Source organism: Neofelis nebulosa, chromosome 8, assembly GCF_028018385.1.
Source record: "Neofelis nebulosa isolate mNeoNeb1 chromosome 8, mNeoNeb1.pri, whole genome shotgun sequence".
Taxonomy (NCBI): domain Eukaryota; kingdom Metazoa; phylum Chordata; class Mammalia; order Carnivora; family Felidae; genus Neofelis; species Neofelis nebulosa.
The window spans coordinates 88,738,153-88,754,497 of record NC_080789.1 but is presented as its reverse complement, the minus strand read 5'-3'; the positions used below and the strand labels follow the sequence as shown (position 1 = coordinate 88,754,497).

Sequence of the window (16,345 nt, the reverse complement as noted above, 5' to 3'; positions counted from 1 at the left end):
TGAAATGCCTAGAATGAGATTTCAAGAAGAATATGAAACAAATATTATTTTGTGTGCTTTTCTTAATTGATAATCACTGGAGTTCATTCTATAGTTCACTCACTCTATAACATGTCTTTGTTATAATTTATTTTGTAAACTGCTGTTGGAATTAGAAAATATGAAGTTTTTAAATACCTAAGTCAATAAGTGAAGAAAAATGTGAAAAGGAAAACAAGAAATGAAGTAACATAAGTGTCAGAGTGTTAAATGGAATTCAATATATAGATTTTTTTAAATTGTTTTTAATGTTTATTTATATCTGAAGAAGAGAGAGAGCATGAGTGGGGAGGGGCAGAGAGAGGGAGACACAGAATCCAAAGCAGGCTCCAGGCTACGAGCTGTTAGCACAGAGCCCGAGATGGAGCTCGAACTCACAAACCATGAGATCATGACCTGAGCCAAAGTCAGATGCCCAGCCGACTGAGCCACCCAGGCGCCCTGTAAGTTATGGATTTTCATTGCTAATGTTACTAATAATCAGAGAATATAGGCAGTAGTAAAGCACATGCTTAGCATTCTTCCCTTCAAGAAGTATGAAACTATTAGTGCAGCCCCCTAAAAAAAGTCCTTTTGTTCCACATTAGCACATGGGTCTATTTTGTATTTAACATGCAGAATTCTAAGTAATTCATGCATAATGTTGCTTGCACAGAGGAAGCCATTTTGGTTATGGGACACCTCTAAATTATGCGTTATTAATTATACATCTTACACGACCAATCTCCACCATTCATGACTCCATACCTCCATAAATTTCAGGTTTATTTACAATATGCCACACAGACCAGGTACATCTTGCTTACACTGCCAGAAAGGAAGCTGCCAGTCCAAGATTGGCAGAATGTCAAATTGTCCAATTATACTCATGCAAATTATAGATCTGACCTAGCACCAAATTTACAAATGTTTAAAAGCGCAAAGGTATTAGCAAAACATGACCAGGTGTTTTTCCCATGGAGCATTCCGAGGTTGCCAACATAGCTTCCTAAATTTTTTTTCTCTCTCAAATTACAATATATTCTGTTTCAGATTTAACTTAAGGTTTTGAGCACTGCATTCAAATAAATTTTGCTTTAGAATACCTCCAAAATTCATATCCCATTAATTACATGGGTGTGTAATATTCTCCTCCCCAACCTTCCATAGATCCATTAATTCCAGATTTATTTATAGTTATAATCTAGGCAAACCAAGGATAGCTTGATAAAAGCATCCCTAGATGAAGACTCACTGTCCATTACCTTTCTCCTAGTAAACAGCATCACTGTGTTTATCAAAATATCCATCATTAACATGTTTACAAGGGGATTTGGCTCAGCATCCCTTTCTTTCCAGGGCGTCACCAATAAAAGAAATTGTAGACTAAATGCTTGTTGCTAACCTTTTCTTCACAAAAAAATGCTTGTGCAAAGAATACTATCTTTGAATAATTTTATAATCACTTAATTTTCGAATTCAGATATACCAAGAATAGATGAGGCACCTGCCATTCATAACTAATGTAAGTTATGAACTTTGTTAAAAGCTTTGTCAAATTTGGGCACCTGAGTGGCTCAGTGTGTTTTTTTTTTTTTTTTTTTTTTTTTTTTTGGCTCAGTGTGTTAAGCATCCAACTTTGGCTCAGGTCATGATCTTGCGGTTTCTGAGTTCGAGTTCTGCATTGGTCTCTCTGCTCTCATTGGAGAGCCCACTTCAGATCCTCTATCTCCCTCTCTCTCTGCGCATCCCCAGCTCACACATGCTCTCTTGCTCTTTCTCTCTCTCAAAAATAAACATTAAAAAAACAACTTTGTCAAGTTTTTAGAAAATCTGTGAGGAACATGATTATAGTAGTACACTAAGAAGGTGTCTGGTTCCTACTAACTGGATAAATAGGAAAATTATCTTTCCTCTTTTATTAACCCAGTATGTTTGATGAGTAACTGCTGTATCCCTGAAGCAGAAATTGAGCTCAGATAACTTATTATTTTTTTTTATTTGGAAGTAATGTAGTCATGTTGCTGAAGCTGGACCATGACTCAGATTGGCAAGCTGAATATGGAAATGGTGATTGCGTTCTGGCAAGATCTATCCCAATAACTGATTAATAATTTCTTCATTTTTCTTTATGCTCTGTCTTTATAGTGCTGTTTGTCCTGATTCTTGGAATAACCCAGTGATGATGACCCTCACCAAAAGCAGATCCTTCACTTCGTCCTATGCTGTTTCTGCAGCTAACCATGTAAACTCAAAAAAGCCAAATCGACCAGGTTAGTAGCTTTTTAGGAGAAGAGTTCCTCCTTAGTGAGTGTGTAGTCATGGGGTAAACTAAGCCTTAAGTGTTGAAATAAGATTCTGAGAATTCATACTAGGATATGTTTGGTTTGACTATTCTAAAAAGAAAAAGCCTCAATAACCAATTAATTTCTTAAATTTCCACAGATGCTTTCTGTTTCTGCTAGGTATCCTATCTTGAACTTATTTGATGAATAGGAAATAAGTATCATCATTGAGGATAATCTGTGGAAGCATCATCTTGTAATGTAAAAGCTAATGATGTACATGCCAATTTCAATTTTATTTTTAGTGTTACAATTAGGTTTCAGGAGTATGGTAGTTATAGGAGTTAAGAAATGCTTCATTTGCTATACATATTATAATTCTTTCAAAGAAATTCTTTTGTTTTTTAATTTTTTTTAATGTTTGTTTTAGAGAGAGAGAGAATGAGCAGGGGAGGGCAGAGAGGGAGACACAGAATCCAAAGTAAGCTCCAGGCCCTGAGCTGTCAGCACAGAGCCCAACACGGGGCTCAAACCCACAAATTGTGAGATCATGACCTGAGCCAAAACCAGATGCTTAACTGAGCCACCCAGGCGCCCCTCAAAGAAATTCTTTATGTCACTCATCCCCTCATATATAAAGGGGTTTATGAAAGGAAGAGGTAATTAAATTTGGAGAAAATACAGTTCAGAACCTTTGAGAGCCCTTTGGAAAAGCCCACAAGTTAGCAACGAAAAAACCCAATAGCACAATGGGCAGGAACTTTTCCTTACCTTTCAAGACTGGTACAAAATGAAATTTGATGTGATTTCTCCCATCTGGTATCTCGAATATAACTCTTGCATGGGGTTTTCCACGTTGGACTCAATGTACCCTCTATACTTCTAAGCATCAGCTTCTCCCTTCCCTTGAGCTTCCTTTATTCAACAAATATTTGTGAAGCAATCACAGTCTCAGACCCTGAACTAGTTTGGGGAATATGGCAGTGATTAAGCCAGACCCACTTCCTCCTGTCACTAGAATTACATTCTGGTGGGGAATACAAACAGATCGATAGCCTCTACTATTTAGTGTGTTAAAGGCTATGATGAGGAAGAGAGGGAAGACTTTCAAATAATGAAAGATGAAAAGAGATAAGATCCAACACATTGAGAGAAAGCTTAAGGAACTTGAGTTTAGATGAGTAGCAAGATTGGCAAGCACAAGGGGGATGGAAACAGACATGCAGATAGGACCTGGAGATCTATGGAAAAGAGTATAGATATCAAAATTAAGGACAGTTAAGTATGTTTCAGGTAGGAAAGTGAATGTTTTGGGTAAAATTACTTCATTTAATTAGAATTTGTGCTGATTCAAGACTGGAATATGGTTTTTGTCAGATTCTTTTGCTAGATTGCCCCCCTCCTAGAATGTCACTTGAGAGTCTGGGGTATATACGATGACCTCTTCTTAGAATGTTCTGACTAGAAGTTTTTACCTCTCAGCACTGCGGAAAACTCTAATGAAATTTTCAGTAGCTTCCGGCGTATGTTCTTAATCTTCTGCCTTTATAGCAGCTTAAGAACCTGGCTTAAGAACCAAAAGGCTCCAGGGAAAAACTGCCCCCTTCTCACTTGGCCGTTAGACATTCACATTCTAGCTGCCATGGCGGCAGTCCCAGACTCCAATTTTCCTGTCATTAGCGTCGTGACGTTGCTAAAAGTTCTGCTGACTTGCTTCCTTAATAGCTGCACCCTTCTGCTTAGATTCTTAGACTTTTGCTCCATGCAAATGGTCAGTAAATAATGTTCTGAAAGGAAGAACAGTTCATAAGACTTTTGCTTACCCTTCTATGGTATCTTCTCTTTGCTCTCTCTGAGAACCTAGTCCCTCTGAATTGATCATCTTGTCTTAAAAGCTTTTTATTTTTAAACTCTTCTATTTGTTCTCAAAGAAGCATGGGTTTATTACAAACTATGGCATCAAAGCCGTAACCAGAAGTCCTCAAAATGGCAGTGTCTATGTGGGTCAGAGAAACAGTGCTCACGTTCATTCCACTAATATTTCAAGACACCACCTTGAAGTAGAAACTTTTGATTTTAAAAGAAGTGCATCTCCTCTATTGTTTCTTATGTCTGGAAATTTTAGTACTCTCTTCCCCCTTTGATCATCCACTCTCTATTGGTGACTATTTCTTGGAATCACGTAAGCAACAACTTTGCTTAAGTCTCTGTTTAGTGTAGGAAGACACTTGCTCCAGAAAAGGCTCCAGGGAAAAACTGGAAAGTATGATTTTGTTAGAATTGCATCATTGACAGAAACCACTAAAAGCAATGCAGGTTTCCAAAAATTAATCTCGTCCTCTCTGCTCTTTGGTAATGTTCATTAAGTCATGTAATTTAGAAGTTATTAATGACCTGAGAAATATGGACCTGAGTAATATGGATCCTCATCTTGGGCTCCATCAAGACAGAGGAACTGAATTTGAGTATTCCACATTAAGCCAGAGAGAGATTTTAAGGGGGCACTAAAGTCATCCTAGGTCAGTGGGACCCTTGGTTCTCTACAAAAATATGTGCAAATAATTTTGGAGGAAAGCATCACCAGTTAAGGGCTAACCTATCAAGTTCAAATTGGAGCTTATAAGCAAGAGCACTAAACACACATAAAAGACACACACAGGGTTTCTAGCCATGAGTTAGAAACAAACAACAAACAAAAACAACTTTACAGATTTCTAAAAGGGTTGAAATATTTAAATGCTAAAATATTTACATATTTATGTTATAACTTTAAAGTATGTAAATATTTTAAGTAAAATATGAGGTCATAAAAAGTAACAGAAATGAGAGAAGACATAATTGCAGAGCAGCTAAATATAACTTTCAGAAATGTAATCAAGGAAAAAGGATAGATTAAATGGAATAATACACTATTAAAGGGAGAAATAGTAAACTGGTGAGTGGAGAATATGAAGAAATTACCTAGAATGTGGTAGAGATGAAAAATGGGGAGTATGAGATTTTAAGAAATGTACGAATATAAGAAAAGGCTAGTATAACATCATAGTTTTAGTACAGGATAGGGGACATAAATGCTGAGGAAGAGCAGAGTAAAGGCAAAAAAAAAAAAAATTACACAAAGACAAAATAGTGAAATTACACAACACTGAAAACAAACAAACAAAAAAATCTTAAAGTCAGCCAGAGAAAAAGGAAATTTCAGGGAAAGCAAGTCAGTCTGAGAGCGAGCGGAACGATCTAAAATAAAGAGCATCAGAACACAGAACATTTTTCTTCCAAGTTGTGAGAGAATATAACGAATTCTAGCAATGATCCCTGAAAGTATAGTCTTTCTGAGAGAATATAATAGCCTGAAATTGTGTAGCTGGCACATCTATCTCACAACAGTAGAGGAATTTTCAGATTCCTAAGATATTTTCAGAAAGTCAAAACCTTGCCACCTGCCAAATCTTAACTAAAGGAATTTAGGATGGATGTATTCTAGAAAGCAAAGTAATAGAAGAAGTCTGAGATCTAATAAAAATGGTTACTAAATTTAAAAACCATCAATTTATCAAATATTATGTGCATAAATAATAGTATTTTTAGATTTGTAAGTATTTTTTTTAATTTTTAAGGACAGTATTAAAATATCAGACAATAATAATATGTACCATAAGGGATGAAATATAAATGTAAATGTTCTACTTTCTTGTGTAGCTCAGGAAAAGGACTCAGATGAGGAGCCTGAGGCACAAAGATGTTAAGTAACTTGCCCAAGTTCACACAGTTATTCCTGAATCTTTTATTTTGTCCCAATGACTTTATACTAGAAGAAAATTGATGACAACAAATGGAGGTAATTTAAAATTAGGATTTTCTTTTTTTTTTTTTTTTTTTTTTGTTCCTGTCTGGCCAAGTACATGACAATGGAAGGATTTGATTTTGTATCTCTCAGTTTCTTCATTTAGGTTAGAAAATTAAAATTATCAAAATAACCAATGTGCTCATTTTGACAGCACATATACCAAAATTGGTGTACAAATGCTGAATCATTGTACACCTGAAAGTGATGTTCCATGTCAATTATATGTCAATTAAAAAAAAAAAAGCTGAAAACTATAGTTAGTGCATTCACTGGAGATAACAGAGCAAATGATGGCACAGACATGAGGAACAGCCTCATCTTCCTGTGTCCTACTCCTCAGTTTATACAACTGTAGTCAAGAAGAAAGAACAGAGTACAAAAAGAAAAAAATTTCCATGTTACATACCCCAAAGGCAGATGGTAGAAATTAGAACCCAGGCATGGTGAGAGCCTCTCTCCATTCTTGCCATAAAGTACATAAGGTATCTCCATCATGATTACTTTGGAGGGGATTTCGCATTGTGACATACTTAGATTGCTGTCACAGCAGAACTAAATGTTTATAAAATAACCTACATCCTATGCATGCTGAATTCAACTAAACAAATCCCTGAAAGTCTGCCAAGAGGGAAGAAAGTCCATCAAGAATCAGAGAGCTGAAATTCAATTACAGTTCTTCCTGATCAGATGGGCTTTTCTGTTTTGAAACCTTTGTTTTTCTGCATTGATGATGTATTGGTGTTGATTGAGCTAAGTGGGTGTGATCTGTTTGATGTTATTGACTGAGATGCCTATGTGGAAAGGGGCTAGGAAAAACCCCTTTATGTGGCAAAGAGTATAAGGAAATGGAACCAAATGAAGTGTGAATAGGAGGAGGAAAGTAAGAAATAATAAGCAAGAGAGGATAGGGGGATGCAAGCATAGAATATAAACACTGAAAGGTAAATGTTTCCAGAGGGAACTAATGAAATCTATTCTTTCCACGAATCAAGTAAAACAGTGTATTCTCTAGCTCAATCAGTGTTAATATAAATAGTTGAAACAAACCAATTATTATACAATTGCTAATATAAATGGATAAAATCACATAGAAGTCCTTTGATTAAAGCGCAGGAACAGGATATTTAAATATAATTTACATTTTCAATCTTGCTTTTATATTATGAGTCACTGGCAATATAGAGCTGCCATTGTCATTCTGCTTTTAAAATTCCTCCAGGTCATACTTACTGCATTTGCAGTAGAACCTTTCAAGATTATTTTCATTTTTATAAGATTCTTATAATCCTTTTACAGTGATTACAAATCTCTCTACACCTACAAGGTAGACGGAGTTTTCCCTACAGAAAATTTGAGGTGAGAGAGAACTTTAATTATGGTGCTCGGTGATTGCGGGGGAGGGGGTTGTTTCTTTTTACATTCTCTATACGGTAGATACATTTTCTGTTTTGGAAAAATATTAGGGCTGTCCATTTTACTGAGGGCATAGAAAAGAGACATGTATTTATTAGACATGCTCACTCCTTTCTTGTTCAATTAAAATTAAAATGAGAGTTTTACAGCATAAAACAGATGGATTCACTTAAGTAATTTTCCTCCAGTATTGTTTATCATCTCCCTTTAATTGTCCAGAATTCCTAGTGTCTTGACACATTTTCTTGTGCTCTTAGAAGCAAGGAATTAAAAACTGAATCACTCAAAGGAGTTGGGATTTTAAAATTTTAAAGTTACATTTTTAATTTTTTTTAAATGTGTCAGTTTTAAGTATTTCACATCAGGATGGTTTGAATCATTCAAAGATTTATATTTCATAAGCTGTATCTTTTTCCTGGAGTCTCAAATACAAAATGATAAATAAAATTAAGAATGCATGTTTAGGGGTGCCAGGGTGGGTCAGTTGGTTACACATCCAACTTAGGCTCAGGTTATGATCTCACAGTTCATGGGTTCAAGCCCTGTGTCAGGCTCTGTCCTGACAGCTCAGATCAGAGCTTGGATTCCGTGTCTCCCTCCCTCTCTGCCCCTCGCCTGCTTATGCTCTGTCTCTCTCTCAGCAATAAATAAATGTTAAAAAAATAAATAAATAAAAATAAAGAATATGTTTAACTGAATCCCTTCCCCACCCCATGCATGTACATGTGTAAATGTGCAACATGAAATTGGATGATACTCCAAAGCTCATAAAGTTGTCTTCTTAGTACATGATCAAATTAAAAAACAAACAAACCTAGAATATAATTTGTTCTTGAAGATTTGTAAGAAGGGCATTTCTCTTGTTTCCTTGGAATCCTCTTCCTTGCATCTGATAATTTTACTTGTAATCTACCCTTTCTAGAAATAAAGAGTATTTGGTTATTCTTAGCACGGATATATCTCTTTCTTTCTACCCAAAGACTAAAAATGTAAATATGTACCCATTTTCTATAGCATTCCTAATTCTTTTTGTTATTAAAACTTTACTGTGCACTGTATGAAATACTTTGATTTGGGAAAAAGGGAATTTATATCTTTATACCTTTATCTTCTCACCTACAATATAATAATATTCCTGCTTTCCCGCCAGTTTTATTGAAAAATAATTGACACACATCACTGTGTAAGTTTAAGGCGCGCAGCATGATGGTTTGATTTACATATATTGTGAAGTTATTACCACGATAGGCTCAGACAACATCCATCTTTCTCATTATAGATATAATGAAAAGAAAGACAAACAAGAAAAAGGAGAAAAAATGTTCTCCTTGTGCTTGGAACACATATAATTTACACTCTTAACAACTTTTCTGTATATCATACAGCTGTGTTAGCTTATAGTCCTTATGTTGTACGTTACATCCCTACATTATTTACCTCCTAACTGAAAGCTTGTACCTTTTGACCACTTTCCTCTAATTTCTCCTCCACCCACCTCCTGCTTCTGGTAACCACAGTCTGACCTCTTTTTCTCAGTTTGGTGCTTTTAGTTTTGTTTATTTAAAGCTTCCACATATAAGTAAGATCATACAATGTTTGTCTTTCTCTGTCTTATTTCACTTAGCATATGTCTTCAAGGTCTATCCATGTTGTTGCCTTTAGTAGGATTTCCTTGTTTTTTTTTTTTTAAATGGCTAAACAATATTTCATTATACACACACACACACACACCACACGCGTGTGTGTGATATGTGTGTGTGTGTGTGTGTATATAATTTATCCATTCATCCATTAATAGTTACTTAGGTTGTTTTCATCTCTTGTCTATTATAAATAATGCTGCTATGAACATGGGACACAGTTTTTTTTTTGAGTGAATGTTTTCATTTTCATGAAGTGAATTTGAGAGTTTTTACTTGTTTTCAATATTTTTTGGAAGAGTTTGAAAAGAATTGGTGCTAATCTTTAAATATTTGGTAAAATTTACGAGAGAGACCATCTGGCCTTTCTTCATTGGGAGGTTTTTGATTACTGATTCAGCCTTCTTACTAGTAATTAATGTGTTCAGATTTTGTTTCTTCCTGCTTTGGTCTTGGTAAATTATAGGTTTCCAAGAATTTTTCCATTTCTTCTAGGTTGTCCAGCTTGTTGGTATATAGTTATTTGTAGTAGCCTCTTTTGATCCTTTGAATTTCTGCGGTATTCATTGTATTGTCTCCTTTTTCATTTATATTTTGTTGATTTGGGTCCTTTCTCTTTTTCCCTTGTTTCTTTTAGCTAAGCGTTTGTCAGTGTTGTTTATCTTTGCAGAGAACCAATTCTTAGTTTGGTTAATCTACTCTGTGGTTTTTCTTTTTCTATTTCATTTATTTCTGCTCTATTCTTTATTATTCCTTTTACTCTGCCAACTCTGAGTTCAATTTGTTCTTCTTTATCTAGTTCTTAAGATGTAGATTTTAACTTGTTTATTTGGGATCTTTCTTCTTAATGTAGGCATTTGTGCTATGAACTTTCCTACCAGAACTGCTTTTGCTGCATCCCACAGTTTCTGATGTGTTGTCTTTCCATTTGTCTTAAGACACTTTTTAAATTCCTTTTAATTTCTTTGATCCATTGGTTGTTCAGGAAGGTATTGTTTGATTTCCATGGGTTTGTGAATTTTTACAGTTTTTGTCTTGTTACTGATTTCTAGATTTGTGCCATTGTAGTTAGCGAAGGTACTTGGTTGGTATGATTTCAATATTCTTTCTTTTTTTAAATTTTTTTAATGTTTATTTGTTTTTGAGAGAGAGAGAAAGTGAGCAGGGAGGAGCAGAGAGAGAGGGAGACACAGAATCTGAAGCAGGCTCTAGGCTCAAAACTGTGAGCACAGAGCCTAATCTAGGCTGGAACTCAAACCACGAGATCATGAACTAAGTTGAAGTCAGATGCTTAACTGATTGAGCCATCCAAGTGCCCCTGATTTCAGTCTTCTTGAATTTGCTAAGACTTGTTTTGTGGCCTAACATATGGCCTATCCTAGAAAATGTTCTATGTATGCTTGAGATAAATGTGTATTCTGCTGTTGGGTAGATTATTCTATTATTAGTCTTTTGGGCCCATTTGGTCTACAGTATTGTGCAAATTTGCTGTTTCCTAATTGATTCTCTCTCTGGCTGATCCATGTATTGTGGACAGTCAGGTATTAAAGTTCCAAGCTATTACTATATTTCTTCTTGTAGCTCTGTTAGTTTTTGCTTTATGTATTTAGGTGCTCCAATGTTGGTTGCATAAATGTTTTATAATTGTTATGTCTTCTTGCTGTAAAGACATATGCTGTAACATTATAAATAATGCTGTAACATTATAAATAATGTTCTTTGTTTTTACCATTTTTAGTTCAAAGTCTATTTTGTCTGAAAAAAGTATTGCTACTCTGTTTTTTCTGGGTTACCCATTTTCTTGAAATGTCTTTTTCCTTCCCTCTCAGTCTACTGTGCCTTTAAGGTTAAAGTGAGTATCTTTAAAGCAATGTGTTGTTGAATCATGTTTTTTTCACCAGTTGGCCATTCTGTATCTTTTAATTGGAAAACTTAATCTGTTTCCATTTAAAGTATTTACTGATAGGTAGGGACTTACTATTGTCATTTTGTTAATTGTTTTCTGGCTATTCTGTAGGTCTGTTTATTTTTTCCTTGCCTGCTGTTTATATTTTAATGTCTTTTGATATCTGTATGCTTTCATTTCTTCAGCATATTTTTTTGTGTAATTATTAAAGGCTTTTCCCTTGTGGTTACCATGACACATACAGTATCTTAAACTTAAAATGCCATGTTTTATTTTTATTTTATTATTTTTTAAGTTTATTTATTTATTTTGAGGCAGGGGACAGAGAGAGAAGGAGAGAGAGAATCCCAAGCAGGCTCTGTGCCATCAGCACAGAGCCCCACGCAGGGTGAGATCATGACCTGAGCTGAAGCCTAGAGTCGGACACTTAACTGACTGAGGCACCCAAGGTTCCCCCTAAAATGTGGTATTTTAAACTGATAACAATTTAGCTTCAATATAATCCATAAACTTTACACTTCGAGTTCTTCTCCCTCTCATATCTAAGATTATTATATTGCTATTATAATTTACACGTAATTTATGTTGCATAACTAATAACAGATTATTGTAGTTATTATTTTTACATTTTTTTAACTTTTAAAGAAGAGCTGTAAGTGAATTATGCTCTACTGTCACCATATTGCAGAATCTATGAGTTTATATTTGTCATTATCAGTGAGATTTACACTACCTTTTTATGAAGTTAATTACCATTCTTTTACTTCCAGTCAAGATGTACTTAGCATTTCTTACAAAGCAGGTCTGATGGTAATGAAGTCCCCCAGCTTTTGTCTGTTTGGGAGTCTTTAATCCCTCCTTTGTTTCTGAAGGAGAACTTCATCAGGTATAGAATTCTTGGTTGACAGTTATTTTCTTTCAGTATTCCAAATATATCATCCCATTTTATCCTGTCCTGAAAAGTGCTGTTGAAAAATCTGCCCATCATCTTATGGGAGTTCTCTTATATATACAAACTCTCTTTTCTCTTGCTGTTCTTAAAATTCTTTGTCTTTGACTTTTGATACTTTGATTGTAATTTGTCTTGGTGTAGCCCTATTTTGGTTGAACTTTTTAGGGGTCTTCGGGACCTCATGGATCTGGATGACCATCTCTTTCCCCAGATTTGGGAAGTTTCCAGCCATTGGTGCTTTAAATATACTTTCTGTCCCTTCTGTTTCCTTTCTTATTCTAGAATTCCCGTAACACAAATATCATTTCCTTTCATTGTATCCCCATAATCCCCATAGGCATTTTTCACTCTTTTTCATTCTCTTTTCCTTTTGGTCCTCTGACTGTAATTTGCAATGTTCTACTCTCCTGATCATTGATTCTTTCTTCTTCATGGTCAAATGTACTTTTGAAACTCTCTATTAAGTTCTTCAGTTCAGTTATTCTATCTTTCAAATTTGGATTTCTGTTTGGTTTTTGTCATTTGGTTTTGGGTTTGTTTTGATGGTTGCTATTTCCTTGTCAGACTTCTCTTTTTGTTTGCATTGCTTTCCTAATTTTGTCTAGTTGTCTGTTTTCTTGTAATTTACTATACTTCTTTAAGAGGGGTAGTCTGAATTCTTTGTCAAACAGTTCATAGATCTTCATTTCTTTAGGATTAGTTATTGGAGCTTTATTAGTTTATGTTAGTGGTGTCATATTTATCTGACATTTTTGTGATCCTTGATTTCTTAGGTTGGTATCTATGCATTTGGGTAACTGAGCTTCTTTTCCAGACTTTGCAGGTTTGTTCTACAGAGACACTTTTCACCAGTCAGCTCAGTTTGTTTCTGGGTTGTCTCCTGGTAATGTCTTTGGGCAGGTAGGACCTGCTATTGTGGTCTATTTTGGAGTGAAACAACTGTTCAAGCTCTGAGGTTGGGAATGAGGGAGTGTGCCACTGGCTGATAATAATTGGATAGGACTGTTGGCTTGGTCCCCTACCTAAATAAGGCTGTAGTATGGGCTCCACAATGCATTGATTCTCTGGTCAGGCTTAGTAGATGGTCAGGACTGCTATTATATACAGTAATAGTGAGACTATGACAGGGACCCTAGCAGGGACCCAGGACCTATGCAGCTTGTTGTTTGGGGACATGAATCAGGCCAGAGTGTACATTGAATGCTCTGGTTAGGTAAGGTCATCAGTTTTGCTCTGCAGATGGGGGAACCCACAGGCTGTGCTCTCTGTTCAAGTGCCACTGTATGTAAGGCTACTGATGGGTTATGCAGCTTCCCTTGTGCTCTATTTAGACCCCTGGTCAGACAGGCTATAGGTTGTATTTAGCAACGAGTAGGAGTAAAAACTTAGACTCTCTGCTTGGGCACAGCAGGAGAAGCAGCTCTAAAGCCTACAAAGCTCTTTGTTGTCTTAACTCAAGCTGTACCACATCTCATGTTCCCTGACCAAGCAGGGCCACTGGCTTTGTTCTGAAAGCTGTCTGTTCTCCCTGCCCATGTGTCAGCTCCAGTGATGCTGGACCACACAACTTCCAAGAGTTGGTCAGCTGGGGATAAGACACTCTCTACAGTGAGTAGGGCTGTCTCAGGGCAGGAGGGGGAGGTGTCATTCCAGCTATTTTCAGTTTCCCAAACAGGCTCTCAGGTTGAGAGTGGCTAGGAGTCACCCTCAGGCTTAGCTATAAATGAATCTCCCTGCCTGTGCATAGCATGGGAACACTCCACACCCAGCACTGGCTTTGCTCTCGGGGTATTCCACACTGCCCTTGCACCTCTTGGCTCAAGTGCCACCGGACCTCACTGCCTCTGGGAATTGTCACCAATCCTTTTGATCAGATGGGGCTGGAAGACACTCCCCACAGTGGGGGAGACTATGGACATACTGGGCTTTAGAGCTGACAAAACTCCTTGCTTAAGAATCTGAATCAGGCACATCTGCACCCACCAAGTTCACTGATCTGTGTGTGCCCCCAGCTTGGTTCTGCAGCTGAGCAAAGCTGCTGGTCAAGATTACTATTTGGGCATTGCTTGTATGAACTTGATCTGCCAAGATCCACGTCCTAGTTGTTGCAAACCCCTACCCCCCTTATATATCACAGTCCGATTCCCAGTGGTTGAGCCTCACAGATTCCCCTGCAGTCACCATGGTACAGATCAGAATAGGGACTCCCACAGAGCAACCTACAATTCTGGGAAGGGTGCTCGTTATCCACTTGGGTTGTCTTTTCCTGCAGGAGGAACCAGAATCTCAGGGGAGACTTTGTGCATTATTGTGCTTGCTGGGGTTAGAGCAGCGTGGTGGTCATCCTGTAGCTTCTTTTCTTACCCTTCTAATGCAGTCTGTCTTGATCTCTGTGGTGCAGAGGGAGTGCTTCAGCCTCACCCCCACGTTCTAGGACTCTCTCAGTGGTGTTTTTTGTTGAGTAGTTGTTGGTTGTTCTTGCGAGGGAGAGCTAAGTTGGGAGCATCCTATGTTGCCATCTTTGTGACTGAAGGCAAATATCCCTCTTTTCATGGTTGTTGCCAGGGCTTGTACTGTCAGAAGTGTTCAAAATACGTAGACTAACAGTACTACAGAAGCAACGTGCTTTTCCTCTCTTACAAGGTTTATTTTAAATTTCATCCCAGGCAGTAAGTTTGGAGTCTTAAGGTCTGCTGTTTGTTTAAATTTAGTCAATCCTTGAGTTCCAAGAACTCTAATCATTGAGTGGATTGTTAAATTTGTATTTAAGAGGGAATTGCATTTCTCTGAGAATCTCAGCTGGCAGCTATAAAGAATTTGCAATGAAAAAGATCACTCTTCTCATAAATTTCCCTTAGAAAATATGTTGTATTAAGACACATATGGCACTACTCCCATTGACTTGATTAAAAAAAAAGTGGTGGAAAACTCAAAAACTCGCAATTAACTATCAAAATAATTAAAGAATTGCCTAAAGCAGTGCCTGTCAGAAGTCTTTTTTTTTTTTTTCCCAAAATATAGCAGTTAAAATCTTGCCTTGGCCTATCAGCCCTCTACAGCCTTGCCTGGCAGATTCTCTGAACATGTTCCCTGTCCCCTGCTCCTCCTTCCCCTTTGCTAAGGTGCTTTCTTTCCACACTGACCTCCCAACTGACCTTTTGACTTCTCCCAGGTAGGGCCCTCTTTCTGAAACATGCTTCCCCCAGTACTGTCTAAATGTCTTCCTTACTGCACCAGGCCTCTGTTCAAATTTTACCCCTAGAACATTTCTGAATTTCTGTTCTTTGTTCTATGTTCTCTGCATAATTTTTCTCTATATCACTTAAAACTCCTGGAGTTTCTTTTCTTTTAATCCCTCCTCCTCCTCTCCTTCTTCTTTTTCTTTTCTCTTCCTTTCCCCACCTCTTCCACCTCTTTTCTTTTTTTTTTTTTTTTTAAGGTTCTGTCTCTTCCAAGAGAGTGGAAGCTCCACAAGAGCTGGGATTTTGTTGTTGTTGTTGTTGGCTACTGCATCCTTAGTCTCTGGAACAGGACACACAATTTCTCTGTGTAGACACTTTCTTTATACAACGTCATACCTCCATCCTGCTCCTTATGTTTACCCTGCTTTTCTAAGATTATCTGAAGGTGGCCATATTCTAACAGATAGTCTAAATTAAACTAGCTGTTTCCAACCTTTTTACATCAGAGCATATGATGTATGATCTGTATATATGATGTGTTATATGTGATACAACATGTGAATACAGTAGTGTTCCACAGACAGCAGTGGAGAAAGGGGAAAGGATTTAGAGCTTGGTGAAAATTTTATTTCCTTTGTTTTATAAAAATATAATACAATATCATTAGAAAATATTAGAAATAATATTAAAAATTAAATTTATTCTGAAAGCTACAAAAAAAAATCTTATTTAAAAAAATTTACAGCCCTAGTACTTCACAGGACACCTATAACCCACTTGTTGCACACAATGATAGATTTGTTTGGAAACTCTAAGACTTAAGTGAAGTTTTTGTTTTGTTTGTTTAGGAGATTATATGTTGTGTAGGTTTGTCAGTGTCTTTGGTAAAATAGCTAAATCTTTTCCAAAGACATAGATGTCAGTATAAAAACCCTTAGGCGTGTTGTTGTTAAGTGCAGTACAGATGCTGTCTAGCAGATCATGGATTCTTCTTCCTCCTCAGACAGCCTCTGATAGAAGTATGGGCTAAAACCACATTTTACTAAGAACAGCTGCACTCACTCCATATTCTCCTGTTCATTAGTACTGTGACCATGGGAAG

General features: G+C 36.7%; 1 protein-coding gene across 3 annotated transcripts in view; it reads left to right on the top strand.

Annotated features, from left to right (window-relative positions):
• PDE3A (phosphodiesterase 3A) overlaps positions 1–16,345 on the top strand; it is a 325,528-nt gene that overhangs the window by 261,501 nt on the left and 47,682 nt on the right. For all 3 annotated transcript variants that reach the window (XM_058743490.1, XM_058743489.1, XM_058743491.1), the window contains one exon: positions 2,167–2,291. In XM_058743490.1, the coding sequence (XP_058599473.1) occupies positions 2,167–2,291 (125 nt within the window). The remainder of the gene's footprint in view (positions 1–2,166; positions 2,292–16,345) is intronic.